Below are 18,220 nucleotides of genomic sequence, written 5' to 3'. Positions count from 1 at the left end.
GAGTTGAAGCCTCAGAGGATCAAAATACTATATGGATTAAAATGGTGATGGAAAATAGCACAGTAAGAATATACTGCATCCACTAGCCTGTCAGATGTTCTATATAACTCATAACTCATCTCAAGTAGTATTATACCCACTGCACAGATAAAAAAAAACTGAGTTTCAGGATAAGTACTTACCAGAAGTCATGTAGCTAATCTGTGTTGAGAATAAGATTTGAACTCAAATTGATACCTCTGTTCTTGCCATTCTATCTACCTGACTGCCCACCTCACTGAAAGACTTTCTCCAGATTTTTTAATAATTGGTTGCATGAGGGATAAGAGTAACTCACCACTCTTCTGTTAAATGCCTTCCCCATTATGACTGAAGTTTGTCACTGACTATTGGGTTGTTGTAAAAGTCATGACGCATTTCAAATGGCCAATGGGCATATGAAAAAATGCTCAACATCCCTTATAATCAGGGAAATGCAAATTAAAACCACACTGAGATACCACCTTATACCAGTAAGAATGGCACATATCTAAAATATTAGCAACAACAAATGGGGCGAGGATGTGGTGAAAAATGAACTCTCCTACATGGCTGGTGGGAGTGCAAACTGGTCCAACCACTATGGAAAGCTATGTAGAAAGTCCTCAGTCTACTAAAAATGGAGCTACCATAACAACCTGGCAATTCCACTCCTAGGGATCTACCCAAAGGGAACAAAAACACTGATTCAAAAGAACACCTGTACCCCTATAATTATTGCAGCACTATTTACAATAGGTAAAACCTGGAAACCACCCAAATGCCCAAAAATAGATGACTAGATCAAGAAGATGTGGCATATACAGAAATCAAGAAAGATAAACTCATGCCATTCACAGCAACATGGATAGAGCTAGAAGGAATTATACTCAGTGAAATAAACCAGAAAGAAAAAGAAAAATACTGGATGGTTTCACTTATAGCAGGAATATAGGGGAACAAAATAAGATCAGTGGAAAAAATTATAACAGTACAAAATACAACAAAGCAAAAACAAACAATTATAAACCAGAGACATCCTGCAGGGGATGAGGAGGGAGAGGGATCAGAAGGAGGGAGGGAGGAGCACAGGGGACTGAGGTGATGGTGCACGGGTGCATTGGGGAAGGAAACTCTGTGGGAACTATACCTGAGGGGTAGGGGGAAGCAAATAGTTTAAAAATGAATGATGATGGGCCTCCCCGGTGGCGCATCGGTTGAGCGCTGGGTTGAGAAGCTGCCCGCAGCCTCTGCGGCACCGGTTCGATCCCCGGCTGCTCCCCGGCCACCAGAGGAGGGTCCCACAAGGCGCGCAGACCTCTCCTGCCACCCGCTGCTCCCCTCAGCAGTGTACTTCGGTCCTTCTGCCTGCTCTGCTCCCCGCTCTGGCTCTGGTGAATTCTCTCACCCTCCCGTGCTTCTGACTGTACCCAGTGCATGTATAAACAAAACAAACAAACAAACAAATAAATAAATAAATAAAACATGCCTCTATTAAAAAAAAATGATGATGTAAAAAATAAAAAAATTAATAAATAAATAAATAAATAAATAACAATAAATAAATAAATATAGTGGTTCAAATTTTTAAAAGTCATGATGCATTTTTATTTTTTTTTTACATCATTGTTCATTTTTAAACAATGTTTGCTTCCCCTCTCCCCTCAGGTATAGTCCCCATAGAATTTCCTTCACCAATGCACCCGTGCACCATTATGATGCATTTTTGCTTGAGAAACATAGAAAAGAAATATCATGACTTTTCCGACCACCCAATACCTTTGAAAAGCAGGAATGTTAAGTTCACACAACACATAGACAAACTGGTAAACTCTCCTGCTGGGTAGGATGGGATATAGCAAGTGAACATGAGCAGCAGCTGGCTTGCAAACATTGTCCCAATAACTTCACAAATTTTCTGAATCAAACAATCCCTCATTATCACAATTGCTTCCTTCTCTTTCTATCCCTCTTTCCAAATATATGGCATAGCACTGAAGTCAGTCATTTTATTGTGATATATATTTACTATATTTAAAAAATATATAAGTTCATTTTCATAAAAATTTTAAACACTGAATGGACATATTTTAAGCTGTAATTTGCATCCCTACATGGCAGCCAAAATAATGTTCATCCAAAATATGCAACTGCTAATCTCTGAAACCTGTGAATACTACCTTCCTCAGTGGGAAGAATATTCTGGACTAACAGGGTGGGCCTCAGTGTAATCATATGGGTCTGCACAGGAAGGAGGCAGAAGAGTAAATCAGGAGATATAAAATTAAAAGCTAATGATGGAGCAAGGCCAAGGCCATGAACCAAGGAACAGGAACAGCTTCCAGAATCTGGAAAAGACAAGGAATTGATTCTCTTCTATGGATTCCCAGAAGACCCCTTGATTTTAGCCCCATAAAACCCATTTCAGAATTCTAACCTAGTAAATGTATCATTTTAAGTAACTAAGTGTGTGGTAATTTATTACCTCAGTATCAGAAGCTCATACACCTGAAAACGATGGTGTCATAGAAATGCTGACGTCTCCTGTGGAACTAGTGTGAAATCTGCTTGTACCTATGTAAAGACAGTCACCAGCAAACTATGAGCCAAGGATTCCTCAACTGACTCCAACATTTGGCTAAACTTAATATCCTAGGGACAGTCTAAAAGACATGAGATACCTCCATGCCTCGGCCCCTCCCCCCTTCACAGAGGTTCATATCTTGTCATTGCTGATGTTCTACTACTGCTGGGGACCAGGCAACCCCCACAAAATAAATCCTAAAAAGAAAGAAAGTTAGTCTTTGTCTCAAGTTATCTGTTTCACTAGTGGATAGAAATCTGGGAAGAGAAATATATTCAGTTTACTTGACATTTTACAAAACCAGAAAACAAAACAGAGAAAGAGAGAGAGAGAGAGACCTCAGATTGTGAGAATAGCATTTAATTTTAAAACAATTGAAGCAATTAATCATTCATCTCTCCATCAGAGGCAAATACTCTCCCAAAACATTTGAGATAATTTAAACAATTGTCACTAGTGCAAAACAAAACAAACAAACTCTTTCAGGAGCCAACATCAAAACCTGCAGGGCAGGCAGACGCAGGTGCAGGCTCAGCCTCTTCCAAGGCCAAGAGGAGTCGATGGGCAAGATTTGCACATTGTTTCAACGCACCCACCTCTGCACAGACCAAATACAAGAGAGTAAGGAAACCACAAGAGAATGTTGCCTAAAATAAACCAAATATGCCCATCACCTTCAAGTGGCAACATCCTGGGCACCTGGAAAATGCGCAAAAAGTAAGTTAGCAGCTTCTAGGCAAAATTGAAGGAACTAGGTGTGGGGCACATTTGCTCATGTTTGTTAACAGATCTTATTCATAGATCTTTTACACAGAAAAATCTTCTAGAAGACAATCTGTGCCTCACTGTGCTCCTGACTCCAACACCAATATTTGTGTTGCTTTTGTCTATTTGGATGGTTCATAGAGTTACCTTCCATATCTGTGGTATTTCACTGCCTACCCACACCACCTAGAGTCTGGAGTAGCGTTGTCCAAGAGAAGTACAATGGGCATCACATACCTATTTTGAATTTTTGGTAGCCACATTTTAAAAAAATACTAAAAGGAATAAGTGAAAATTTAGTAATATATCTTTTATCTAATCAATGTATCTAAAATATTGTTTCCCCATGTAATTGATAGAAAATATTGATGAAATATTTTACATTTTGGGGGGGATGCCAAGCCTTTTGTGTACAGCACAAGCTGGAACAAGCCAAATTTCAAGGCATCATTATCACAAGTGGCTACTGACAACCCCACTGAGTAGCACAGGTCTAAAGAATCTAAACTCTTCCAAGATGAGTTACTGAGTAGGGAAGCTCTGTGGAAGTATCATACACCAAGAGGAGAGAGCTTTGTTCTAAAAACTAGGATTACTGACTGAAGGTAAATGACAGTAACACATTTTATCTAATCCATGCCCTAGCCCTGAAACGGTCACCTGCCACCTCCCATAGATGGTCCATTCGGATGATGCAACTTAGCAAAAATAATGTTTACAAGACAAAAAGAGACATCCATTCTGTGAAGGATAGCTTTCTCAGCATTTACTTGGGGGACCATAAGTATAACTGAATTAGAATAAGAAAATACTAAATGTTACCTATTTATGTAATTCTGAGGCTTTGAGCTTGGAGGGTGTTTTACATGCATTTTTCACATTGTAGGGAGATGGTAACAAATATCTCATGGATTGAAAGTGGAGAGGTCTAAGAGTATGGATAATTACCAAAGAAATTAAAGGTAAGAGTAACAGGAATAGAAGTTGGGGTGGGCACACCAAAAATGAGGCAGGCAGTAAATTAGGGGTGTAGAAGCTTTAACAAACCAAAAATATAACATCTAACCTCTATGTGATTCCTCCTCACCTGTCTGACCCCCCATAGCATCCATAGGACAATAAAAACAGAATTGAATGTCAGGGCAGGAAGGGATTTCTGAGCTCATTCAGCCCAACCCACTCATCTTGAAGAAAAAGGCCCAGAGGTAAAGTGTAAAGTCACCCAGCCCCTTTGCACTTCGAGGCGGGAGGGCTCTCATCTGTCCAGCTAAGGTCAAGGGAATCAATGACACAGAGCGACAGGTCACTCACACCAGACTTCCTCCCGCCCACAGTGAGCACCGGGAATGGCAGGCACATTCTCTTGTAGGTAGGAGAAAACAGCTGAGTCAATTTCAAAATACTGAAGTAATATTCATTTAAATGGTATTAAAACAGGAGATTTCCAATCTGCATACTTTCCCTTCCCCTTAAAAAAAAGTCCCAATTTTTTTTTTTTTTTGTCTTTGATCAAAAAATCCAAGCTGGATTTCTGATTAGTTGTATGGGCATTTAGATCAACTGACAAAATAAAAACTTTGATACATTGTACTTTCCAAAGAACCATTCATTAGGACTTTACACAAGTGGATATCAAAAGGTATTTACAGGAAGAAAGTGCTCTCTTTCACACATACATCCAAACACAGAATTTCACAATTATACTGCCACGCCTTACACAGGGGAGTCCAAACAGGCTGATATTCAATTGACAAATTCCACACATTATCCCAGTTATCAGACACAAATTATCTTGTCTACAGACATGTAAAATTAAGCAGTACATTCCAGACATATTCCAGGGAAATCTGCCTTGTGTCTACAAGGGTATACATGTAAATACACTTTTAAGCAAGAAAGAAATCTATTATTTGCTTCAGTTTTTCCCAGCACTCAATCTGAAAAAAAGAATGGTACATATATAAAACTTTGCCTGTAGAAATAGCCCTTTGTTTTGGAGGCAGGAAAAAAAAAAAACATATTATGCTTTTTTACACTTTATCTTAAGCATCAAAAGGGCTGAATTTCTCTTTCTACAGAATGAAATTAAATAATATATAGCCTATAATTTTAAATACTGATTTTATACCATTTCTTTTGCAAAGTTTTATTATAAAATTATTTTGCTCAAAATACATGCTATCTTTGTCCACATTTCAATCCAAACTCCCAATCACACCTCATTCCCCAAAAAGGATTCGCTTTGTGGTAGCACTGAAAACAAGCCATTTTTACTGTACATTTGGAGCTGTTATTCTATGATACTCACTCAGCCCTAAGAAGATTGGATCCTGTAAGGCTGCTTAGAATGGGGACTTCTACCTGTCGAGGACTCAAATCACAGATTTGGATTCCCCGGGATACCCAAGGTAATGTTAGAAGGGGACACCAGCACGCACAGTGTAGCTGAGAATTACTGCTCCATGAACTCCCTCCTTCTCCAATCTCATTTGCTCCCAAATTGAAGAACAGAGCATGTGGGAAGAACGGGAGCAGACGTGGCTAGCACCCCCTGAGACATAACACCTATGACTCCTAAAGGTTCCCCATATCAAGTCTTACCCTATCTTCAAAGTACAGTGGACAGGGGTTATCACACCATAGCGCATGAGGAAAATGAGGCACAGGGAGGACATGGTACTTGCCTAAGCCCCACAGCCAACTCCAGGCAGCACGCAGGTCTCTGGACCACAGTTCCCAGACCACATGCCACATGGTGCAAGTGGTCTCCTGCGAGGTAGGCCCAGTTTCAGCTAAAATCTTTACTTCACAATTGTGAACACACCGTCTGTGCTGTAGTTCACCCAACTGGTTCTATTTTCTTTTCCTACAGTTTCTAGAAAGATCCTTTCTACCAATCAAATGTATGTTAAGCAGACAATAATAACAACTGACTTTTTCATTTGACTGAATAATCTGAAATAGAAACTCCAGAGACCTAGGAATTTGTACAGAGCAGCAGGAAAATTATAGGGCACTATCATTCCACTTTCTCATCATCACATTTGAAGCTCTGATTAAATCCCAGGTTGCAAAGAAAATAATGAAAACACCAAAATGGAAATGATGGTCTTTCATCACAATGGTCTTTGCATCTGAAACCCTACAAGCGCCCCCAAGATTAGGCTGTTCGTCACAGCAATAAGCAGTGAAGGGAAGTCAGGAGGTGATAATCCCAGAAAGGGCAAAGATGGGATTCTGGCCCCAGCAAATGTATAAATGGAAGCAGGCAGTGAGCTCAGAGACGAGAAAATTGCAGACAAATTTGGAGCACTTAACAGAATTCCACAGAGTTGCCGTGTGTTATGGTAAGAGATCAGCTATTTTAACTACAAATATACACTAAACCTTACAGGAAGGGCTGCTGAGAAACAGAATTTATCTGTCTTTGGCAAAGTAAATATTGTGCTGCTGTGGGCATCTCTCATTACACCACCAAACTTGACAAACCCAAGTCAACTCTTAACAACACTTAAAGGGACAACTCAGTCCTTTTATGCCTGAAAATCTAAGTGGGGAACTAATTTTTAACTATTCCTGAGTTATGGTTTAAAACATTTACTTGCTTTTTCCAGCTATGCTTAACCAACTGCGTTAACCTTTTAAAACCAACCTGTCAGATTTTCCAGTTAACTATTAAGGTTTCACACGCTCATTCTCACACACATTCACACAATTGTATTATGAATTTATGTGATTAAATTAAAATCTTTCATTATAGGTATACCCTAATCTACTATACATAGATAGGTCAGAAATTATTATGTGTAATGAAAAAAATATGTCATAAATACAGCCCAGTATACTTCGATTTTTGATATGAAACAAAAATAGGCATTTCTTTTATTGTGGGTGAGGCTATGCCACTGAGCCCACTACTTGGTTTCTCTGGAGCCCAAAATTGCTGAACCCCAAAGAAAAACAGAGGCTAGTGGCACATCCTCATTTTTTGATGTGTCAGCGGCATCCCCCACCAACAATATGAATACTTTTTTAAATCACCCTTTCCTTGAACATTTATAAAAAGAAAAACTATCTACAGTAGTGTATCATCACTAATAGAAATTTCTTCCCAGTTCTATTTCAGAAGGCGTCAAATGATGTTCTTTAAATAAACTATAAATACCCCACATATTCCTTCATGTCTGGCTGTCCCAACTTTTTTTTTTTTTTTTTTTTTTGGCAAATTAAAAAGGCGTATGGCTTCTTCTTGCCGATTTGTGGGTCTGAGGTTTAGCTTGGTATCCTGCGGTAAAAGTACATGTAGCCCAGGTCTTTTGGGGGCCTTTCTGAGGCACAAACTTTGTGGTCATTGTAGATCACCCATCTGAAAAAAATGAGGAAAAAAAAAAGCAACATGTAACGGATGCAATTCAGTTCCAGAAAATTTTGCAGAAATAAGTTAATGTACCATATCTGCACAGTACTTAAAATAAGCAAGATATTTTTAAAATAAACTCAAGTTTGTTGTATAAAAAAAGGAACAAAACGCTAGCATGGGAAATAGCAACTGTTCTTTGAATCCTCCAGCTCGATCAAAAAGTCATTACTAAAGGAGCCTCCAAACATTTTAAGCCCTTTGATTTCATAAATTTGTAGGAACTCAGAAATAGCCTCAGAAATAAAGTCTAAGAATTGTGAACAACGTTTATTTCAGCGTATGGTATTATACTACCTAAAAATCAGAAATAAATTGCCACACAGTGAACAGTTATTAAAACATCTTCAAAGAATATTTGATACAGTGAGAAAATAAACACATTGTAATACGAAGTGGGAAAAAACAGGTTACAAAATTGTATGTGCTATGCACCTATTACGCTTTTTTAAAAGTTGAAAATACACAGGTACATTCATCTGTAGTATGTGTGTAGATAGACATACATACCCGTTCCCAATGAAAACATAAAACACAAAGAAATATATCAAAATATGTAGATTACGCCTAGGCATCTAGATGACATCATCTCGTCTTCTTTTTTTTTTTTTTTTTTTTTTTTTAGGTTGACAAACATTGTATGTGTCAGAGGCATAGGATCCCCCTCATCACGTGTTGTTACTATACCACACCCACCACACAAGCACCCTTAGTGTACTGGGCGCCCTCCCCACTTTGCTCTTGCCCTTCAGCAGCCTCAGCTCTAGAGTCAGATTTCTAGGGTTTGTTACTAGCTTGCCTTTATCTAACCTTTTGTTTGGTCTGATCTTTTACCTATACTCTTAGGTATCTATACAAAGAATACAAAAACACTAATTCAAAGGGAAATAAGCATGGCCTGGTTCACTGCAGCACTATTTATAATAACCAAGCTATGGAAACACCCTAATTGCCCCAAAACAGATGACTGAATCAGGAAAATGTGGTATATATCTACAATGGAATATAACTTGGCTGTTAAAAACCAAACTACTGCCACTAGCAACAACATGAATGGAACTAGAGTGGATTATACTAAGCAAAATAAGTCAGAAGGAGAAAGGCAAATACTGGACAGAAGACGTATTCTTTTTATGTTTTGGTATTTGACAAATCCTTTATGATAAATTTTATTTGCTTTTTACTTATAACAGCTATTTTTTCTGAAGAAAAGTATTTTCAAAAGAGCTATCATGCTGAGTAATAAAAATAAAAGCATTCACTACATGAGGCCCAATGGTCTATGGTGGGGAAACTTGGGTGTTTTGGTGGTAGGTGTGGTATAGTAACCAGCATTACAGTTTTAAAAAATTAAAAAACAAAATAATTCACAATAAATCAAGTCCTTGTGCTCAACTATTTTATTAATCAAGTTAAGAAGACAAATTAAGACTTCAAAATGGAATAAAACTGTATTCTGGATGAGAACTGGTCATTCCTGCAGAGGGAGACATGGGCTGAGAAGTCATCACCCTACCAGGAGAGGGTAAAGGTACATCTCTCTAGCATCCATGTTCCTACACACTGTTTCAAGCAGGAGTGCCCACCCACAGGCTGCACAGTAGGGAGTTCAAAGAATGGAACCAGGCAGTCACATGGGGATCCAGCCCTGGCAGAAGTTTATCTCATTCCCAGTTCATTATACCTACAAATTCCACTGCAGCAGCCAAGAAACCCACTGCAAAACTGCATTAAGGCAAAGTACTAGATGTTTGGGGTTGCCGGATAAAACTTAGGCTACCCAGTCAACTTTGGATATAGGGTAAGCAAGAAATACTTTTTTTCAGTATAAGTACATCCCATGCAATATTTGAGATCCCTTTATACTAAAAACCTATTTATTAATTTATCAAAAACTCAAAGTTAATAGGGCACCCTAAAGTTTTTGTTTTGCTGGCTAAATGTGGCAATCCTATGGAGGTTTCAAATGTGACACATTGTACTACAGGATGCTTCCTTCGTTTGGGAAGTCACCTTGGTATGATGGTTACAAATGGCTTTGAATACCAGCCTTAACACAGCTACATACTAATAAGTTCTGGTTACTCAACCGCCTGAACCTCTTGATGTGCAAAACACAAACATGAGAATCTATCCCTACAGGACCACTGTTGCGAGAACGTCTGAAATGCCCAGTTGAGTACCTGGCACATAGCAGGCACTCGACAAAACACAGATCCCATTAACCTGTCAAAAAGGACTCACCTTCCTTCCTTTTTGATGTGACAAACGTAATGGCCACTCATTGTGGATGTTCCCATGTGACTGATGAATGCAAATAATTCATACACTATGAAAAGAAAACAACTCAGTTATAAGGCAGTATTTCTAAAAGCCAAAGCACTGTTGATCAGAGCTTAACACCAACAACAGTGTGATCCTGTGACTGTCTAGATGGAAAGACAAGGTCTCGTTCCCCTGCTATGCTGAGAACACACAAACACACATATTCACATCCCAACCCAAAGGGACATCAAACACAATGTGCAAATGTAGACAAATGTAGACATAGCTGTACTATGTCAGTACAGCTGACATTACATATCAGGAAGGGGAATAAAAACCCCACAGCCCAGTCTAGTGGCAAGCTCAGGGGTCTAAAAGGGAAACCAGGTTCTGTCACTTCCAAGCCACTTAAGGGTGGAGAAACTATTCCATCTCTCTGTGCTTGTTTCTTCACAGGGATGAAAATTCCACCCACTTCGCAAGGTGCTATGAGGCGTAAATGAGCAAGTCAGACTAAAATGCCATACAAATGTCAGGATTATGAGAAAGACAGCAGATAGCTGTCATCATTTACCAAAAAGGATAAGGCTTCAGAATATGATTCCTATGCTTTCATGCCTGGAAACTATATGGGACCAAAATTCAGGGTTTTTGATTTCTGAAGGAAGAGATATACAGCTTCTTCAAGAGTGAGACCAGAGTTTATCCTCTAACAAGAATTTCCTGCCACACAGCACAATATTCTGTACCAAATTCACATTGAATGAATTTTAACTCTAGACCCACACAACACAAAGTATGTTACACACACAAGTGCCAGTCTTTTATGCAAACTGATAGGCTACAATGAGATAGGTACAGATTTTGATTATTTTATAATAATTTGAGAGAAGTACTCATGTCAATTGAATCTAGAAAGGAAAAAATGGACTTGTATATTCACTTTTTAGGATGCAACTTTTAATGCATTTTACAAAAGTATGGATCCTGGACAGACTTTTTCCTTGCTCCTCCTTTTTCCACTTTCTCATCTGAAATTCCCAGTCCTCACTTTACTCGCCCTTCAGCACCTTACATACCACTGATAACGTCCTCCTTTTTCAAATATTTGCCCCTGGACAAGTGAGACCAGACCCTCTTACTTGTCCACCAGCCTCACTGCTTCCTTTTCATCTCCCTGACCTTTAAATCTCAGTGATTTGGAACTGGAACCTCAGATCTTTCTCTTCTCTAGCATAACTCTCTCTGGGTGCCCTCAGCCAGTCTCACAGCGTTAAATGGAATTATGTTCTTATTTCATTTCTGGAATCTTCGTTGCTAATGTACAGAAACATAATTAAATTTTGTGTGTCGATCTTATTTCCTGCAAACCCTTCCACTCTCCCCCGCCCCCACACACTCTACTGTTGACCCCATTTATCAGTCTTTTTTTTAAGATTTATTTATTTATGCATACAAGAGCTGGGGTACAGGCCAGAGGGGTGTGGGTGGGGGGAGAGTGGAAGGATTCACCAGAGACAGAGTGGGGAACAGAACAGGCAGACTGACTGAAATACACTGCTGAGGGGAGCAGCAGGCGAGTCAGGAGAGGTCTGCTGCGCCATGTGGGTAGCTCCCTGGCAAGGAGATCAAACTGGTGCTGTAGTGGCTGCAGGTAGCTTCATAGGTTACGTCTTAAGCCCTTGCACCACCAGGGAGGTCCCCATTTATCAGTGTTTAAGTGGATTCCTTAGGACATACAAGATCATGTCACCTGCAAATAAAACTGGTTTTATTTCTTCTTATTAATGTGGATACTTTTTATTTCTTTTTCTTGCCTAGTTACCTTGGCTGAAAACACCTGTACGATGTTAAAGTAGCAAGAGCAAACATCCTTGTCTTGTTCCTGACCTTAGGGGAAAGGCATTCAGTCTTTTACCATTAAGTATGATGTGAGTTATGGCGATTTTTGTGGATGCCCTTTATCAGGTTCAAAAGTTCCCTTTTGTTCCTACTTTGTTGACCATTCTCTCCTCAGTTTACCAATGAGCAATGTCACTTATCCAGTAACTCAAAATCTTGACTTCTCTCACTCTTCACACACATCTAATTCATTAGCATTACCTTCAAAATAGATCCAGAATGCAACCATTTCTCACCACTTCCAATAGTAACCCTTGATCTAAGTCACCATCACTTCTCTTCTGGATTATCACAATAACCTCCTAACTGGGATCCCTGCTTCCTCCTTTGCCCACAACTATTCTCAGTATGCGTGGCAGAGTGGCCTAAATCTGTAAGTTAAATCATGGTTGTGACTCTGCCCCAAAATTCTCCCGTGGCATCCTGAATCTCCAAGTAAAATTCACTCTTACAATGACCTATGGAGTCCCCCATTTCCCCCCATCCCTACTCCCACCCGGAGCCACATACTCCACTCCAGCCAACTACTCCCGCCTTCAAGCTGCTCCCCAAACACACCCAGAATACTCTGCCTGCAAGCCTCGAGACCTACTGTCTCTTCTAGCCAGAACTCTTCTTTCTGATGCCACATGACTTTCCATCATCTCATGGAGGTCAGAGATCAAAAGTTACCTCATAGGTAAGGTCTTTCAGGGCTGCCTTATAAAAGAGCAAACCTCCCTTCCAACCCCATCCTCATTCCCATTGCTCCTCATACCGCTGTCCCTGTGTTTACTGCTGCCGGAATAGCACGAAGTATAGCTGCTGTCACACATGTGTGTGTTTATTCTCTATTTCCTTTTACCCCAGGCTAGAGCACAGCTCCATAAAAACCAGAAGTTGTGTCTGTTTTTTCACGGAAATACTCCAAGCACAGAGAACAGGGCTTAGATGAAGCAGGCACTTAACTTGCTAAATGCATAAGTAAATGAGTGAATGAGGGAATAACTCCTTTCACTTCATTTCCTCACTTACTTTTATATCTTTTAATGTTGCATATACCTTTTATAAGTTTATCTGCCATAGTACAAACTGGAATATAAATTAGTGAAATAATTATTTAAAAGAGAAATAAATCAGAAGAGATTGCCTTTCCTACCACTAACTACCATCCACAGACAATCAAAAAAAAAAAAAAAAAATCCCAGGTTTAAAACCAGACACTAGGCAGCCGGTTGTGAATGACAATAATTTTGTGTGGCTCTTACTTTAATGACGCAAGGACCCTACCCCAGTCTGACTTGTCCTTTGCTTCTCAACACTAAGAACCCCTCTCACCCCAGCAAACAAGGGAGGGTGAAGGCACAGACCTTTCCACGTTTCTTGACCCCGGTGGTTTTTAAAACTTTTTTGGGAACAATTCTCTATCAAATTCCAAATCTTCAATGCTTATCTCTCAAAATGTGGCATCCCTCCTGGAATTTTTATCAAATAAAGAAAAGGGGGATAGTATAGCCAACCAAAGCCTTTTCTCCCCGCAAGGAATGGTCCCGGAAAACTGTGACTTAATTGATCAGAGTATTCAAATGAGCACTTCCTATCAAAAGCCAGAGTCATACCCATGAAACACTGCTTATACCCATGAAACACCAGTGCAGACACTAGACTGAACAGACACATAACACAGAAAAGGACAAAGCCATATACCCAAGACAGCCCAACATGCCATTAAGCCCCTAAAGGCATTTTTCCTTCCTTTCGTTAAAAACAACTCACGTGCATAATCAGAATCATAAAAATAAATTAAAGAAAAAAGAATTAGCATAAATCTTAATGCTATAATTAAAATTAACCATGTTTATCAATATAAACTACCACCAATGCATTATTCAAAACCTCCTGCTAGGAACCAACAGCAAAAGAGAATCTCTCAAAACATTTGCAAAAACTCAACAGGTAAGAAATCTCCATTTATATTTGTTTCCAGTGAGAAACAAAGATGAATAACCAGATGAATAAACCAGACACAAACTACTTCTCACTCTTCTCCAAGTAACCAGAGTTCCCTTCTCCAAAACAGCATCTTCACACACACTCCCAAAATGTAGAAACCCCTTTTTATGTAACAGAAAAAGCAGTTTGAGGCAAAGTAAATCATTTCAAAAATGTTGACTTTCAACAGAAAAACTTTCAAAGTACCCAGAAGAGCTAAACAAAACCTCCTGAACCACTGAGTCTAACATCTGGCGAATAGCGTCCCTCTCAAGAGCCAGGACTAGCATCCTTCCTTCCCACCTTCCTCTTTCAACAAAATTTGTCCTTTTTTTGAACTCAGGAAATGTTCCCAACCTTTCTAATATAAAGACTTTTGAACATCAAAATTCGATCAGCACCACCACCACCCAGCAAAATAGCAATTTACTCTGATACTGTGCTTCGAGAAAGCACTGTCATAAAAATTATATGAAACTTGGCAGAGAAAAAAGGTATACGGCATACCACTTCACATGAAACACAGGAAGAGATACCCAAGAAATGTCAAGGGTAGGGACTGGCAAACTCCTATAACAAGCCACAGGCCAAGTCTGGCCCACAAGTCTTGGCCAAGTCTGGCCAAGTCTGAGGTGAAGGGCAGAATCAGGGGAGACTGGATAGATAGGAATATGGCCCCAAAGCCTGAAACATTTACTGTTTCTTCAGACCAAAAAAAAAAAAAAAAAAAAAAGGTTTGTTGGTCCCTAGTCTTGAGGACTGAACTTAATTTATCCCATGGGTTACTGTGATTAAAGGTCTCAGACTTAGTTACTTGTTAACTAGATTTTTATCTGGTAATGATATAAAAATTTCTGCCCAGCAGAACATATAACTTGAAGGTTGGATGGGCCTTAAGACATTAATTTTATCTCTAACTCAGCAAATTATCTTTAAATATCCAAACTTCTCAGATCATTTGAACCAGTAATAAGAGCCAGCTGGCTCCTTCATTAATGAGTTAAAATCTGTGACGTGTTCAGTTTACATGTACTTGAGAGTCATGACTTTTTAAAAATTATAGTTCAATGACACACATTGACCAAAAGGAAATCTAGCGTTAGGACTAAGTTAACTTATATTTTATAAACTATTATAGCATGTACATATATTTGAAAGGCAAGCATTGAAAGCCATAACATATTAGTCTAATGAGAGCGCTCAGAATTACAATGCCAACAAAAGACTTCTTGAAATAACTACCAAGACCCCAGGGGCCCCACAGGTTTCTGGTAGAAAACCCAAATTTCATTTTCCAACAGAATCATCCTAATTTGAAGAATGTCATTATGCAACCCTAACTGCTTCTGCACAACATAGGAAAATATCATACCCAATTACTAACATTTGACTCACAATCTACATCTGCAAACAATCTCTACCCTGCTTGATTTCCCTCATCCCCGCTCTAATAAAAGAAGTGGGGGCCTGGAGTTGTTAAAAACTCCAGAATTCCCAAAACTCAAGGCAGCTGATAACAAGGACAGACTCTTAAAGAGTCTACAAATTGCCTGCCCAAACTCAAACAGCTGAAAATTATCAATCCCCCTAGACTTCTCTCTGTTGTATTGATTAAAACTCCAAATATCAAACACCTCCCTCCAAGCTTAATAGTTCTCAGTCACTCATACTTTAGTATAAATTAGTTTACTCCACAGAATGGCTTCCCCTTAACTCCCAAGAGCACCCCTGAAAAAACAATAATTGCAAACAGATGCCGAAATAGGATGCAAATAAAAGCCCAGTTGCATTAAATAAGTGTGGGTGGCTTTCAAGTGGATTGCTGATACTTAGCTTTCCTGGGCAGCAGTCCCTCCAGCACTCTTGCTCATTCCAGCTGCTTTCCTCAGGGAACCTGGCATGCTGGGAGCCCCAAAATTATGTAAATGAAATATCTCTCTGCTCCCTTTGCTGGAAAATCTCAGCTGCAGTAGAAGATGTCTGAACCATTACAACGATGTGGCTGAAGGAGCCAGAGCAGGTTTTGAATAATCACAGTCTAATCACATTTTAATGACATTGGCAATCAGTGAGTTCTTTAAAAAAAATTTAAACACTCATTAAGTGCAACACAGAAACAGAAATGATTTTGCAAATAAAATGCCAGATAGGTCAGACTGAAAGGCAGAATTCCCACATATTTGAAACTTCTCATTTTTTAAAACTCAGCTGAAAGTTAGGTGTCAGCCCTAAAATGCATAGCACGTGACAATAAACAGAGCCTTAAGAAAAACAGACCCCCATCTCCATTCCATTTTAGAAATTTTGACATCAGGTGACAAGTGAAGTTCACAGGATTCAGAATCAGATAGACCTTAATTCTAAGCTGCTTCTACCACTAGCAAGCCACTTAACTTGTCGAGTCACCATTTCCTCATCTACAATAGGCTCTGGGGAGGTGAGGACACTTGGAAAGGAAGCGCCTAGCACATAGCAGCACGCAATAAAGGACTGCTGCTATGTCACTAAGTGTCAATAGCATCAACATTTTTAAGCAAATTATGTAACATTTAAATAAGAGGTTCACGTAGTGACATTACCTCCTCAATCCAAGACCTATGTGATTTTTAATGAACAAATTCCCTAAAATAGAAATCTAATACAAAGTGCTTCTTCAATCCCTGTCTTTATACTAGTCCCCTTTTCCAATTCAAACACCTACCTCATCATTTTCAGTGTTAACTTGGTAGAGTGATGAACTAGTAACCATGCTCCTCCTTCTTCAGCCAAGACTGGTTCTCAAGTTTAAGCTGAATTAGAACAACCTAGAGGTCTGCTAAAACACAGGCGGCTGGGCCTGCCCCAGAGGTCCTAATTCAGCAGGTCCAGTGTGGAAAACCGACGAGTTTGCATTTTTAACAAGTTCTCAGCTCATGTGCCAGGAAGGAAGATGTCTCCATACTCAAGCTTCAAACTGGTGACCATGAAGGGGAAGGGGGAAATACAATTCAGCCTCAGATTCTCAGGATCTTTGCTGGTATTCTGGTACCAGCTCTTTCTGCTGGGTTTTAATCTAGAAACATACAGAAGGAGGCACTGGGAGCCATCTTGTGGCCACCAGGGAGAAACTGCCATAGGCACCAGCCCACAGGAAATACAGCCGTGGGCACATCCAGATGAAAGTTTTCAAGTCAAGTCCCCCTGGAACGTTCCAGCATTTATGATACATTACTTCCCCTTTTGCTTAGACTACTTTGGCTCAGCTCTCCTGCTACTTAGGACACTGAAAACTGAGGTTGCTGGCTTTATTGGTTGGCCTGTCTGCCTGTCTGTTTTGACTCCCCATTTGGCTCCTATACGGCAATGATCTTTAAATTGTATTCATTACTCCCAAGTCAAAAGTCTCCACCAATTCACCAACCAAAGAAAAAAAAAAAGGTTAAAAAGCAATGGCTTGGGAATTTAAACTACCTACACAGAATATATATTTCCTAAAGTTAATCTGTAATGTAATTGTAATCAAATCCCTGCAGAAGGGACACTTATAAGATCAGGAACTTTTCAAAATTTAGTGATAAACAATTTAGAAAATATAATGGGAAAAAAGTTATTCAGAAATAACTCAGAAAATATAATTCTGAGAATTAAGAAATGCACAGGATAGTTTTGCAGGGGGACGGGAGGGGAGAAGAGGGTGGACAAGAATCAAAGGAATAGGTAACCCTTTTCCCTCCATATTCAAAAGCTACCAGGTCTTCCCAAACTAATACACAATATATGAAAACTTTCATACAGATCAATTAAAAAAAAAAAAAAAGCAGCCAAAAGCCTCCAAAAAATAGGAAAATGGGCCAAAGGGGAAAAGGAAGTCATTAACCCAAGTAGAAAACAATGAGGAAATAAAAATATGAAAAATATGAAGAATGCTCAGCCCCCTCCCCAGCTCCAGAGGGAGGGATGGGGACAGAGAAGCCACCTCTGCTACTGGAAATGCAGGGGGTGCATCTTCTGGGGGGCATGTGATCATATGAATTAAAACTAAACACATGCAGTTCTGACTCACAACCTTCACTTCCAAAAGTTTACCCTAAAGAAATAATCAAATAAGGGTCCAAGTGTGTGCATTTGCACATTATTTTTAGTAAACAAAAAAGGAAGGCCAGAGGGAAGAGAAAGAAATGTAAATGTTGAACAAGTGTTTATTACCTGGGTAGGCATTAAAGGGGGCAGTGGTACTTCCATGAACTGAATTCATCCTGTAAACAATTTGTTATTTAAAAATCATTTATCATCTCATGAATGTGCATATCTCATCACTT

General features: G+C 39.4%; 1 protein-coding gene across 1 annotated transcript in view; it reads right to left on the bottom strand.

Moving 5' to 3' along the window:
- Positions 1-1,604: 1,604 nt before the first annotated feature.
- The window catches only part of USP13 (ubiquitin specific peptidase 13), a 116,265-nt gene continuing 99,649 nt past the window's right edge, over positions 1,605-18,220 (bottom strand). Inside the window, exons 20-21 of the mRNA XM_037525150.2 lie at positions 10,029-10,113; positions 1,605-7,733 (exon numbers count right to left, since the gene is read on the bottom strand). Of these exons, the coding sequence (XP_037381047.1) occupies positions 7,640-7,733; positions 10,029-10,113 (179 nt within the window). The 3' untranslated portion in view covers positions 1,605-7,639. The remainder of the gene's footprint in view (positions 7,734-10,028; positions 10,114-18,220) is intronic.

The sequence above is a fragment of the Talpa occidentalis genome, unplaced genomic scaffold (genome assembly GCF_014898055.3).
Source record: "Talpa occidentalis isolate TD23 unplaced genomic scaffold, MPIMG_talOcc4v2.1 talOcc4.4, whole genome shotgun sequence".
Lineage (NCBI taxonomy): Eukaryota > Metazoa > Chordata > Mammalia > Eulipotyphla > Talpidae > Talpa > Talpa occidentalis.
Note: the sequence above shows the minus strand (reverse complement) of the source record. Positions and strands in the feature narration are given on the sequence as shown.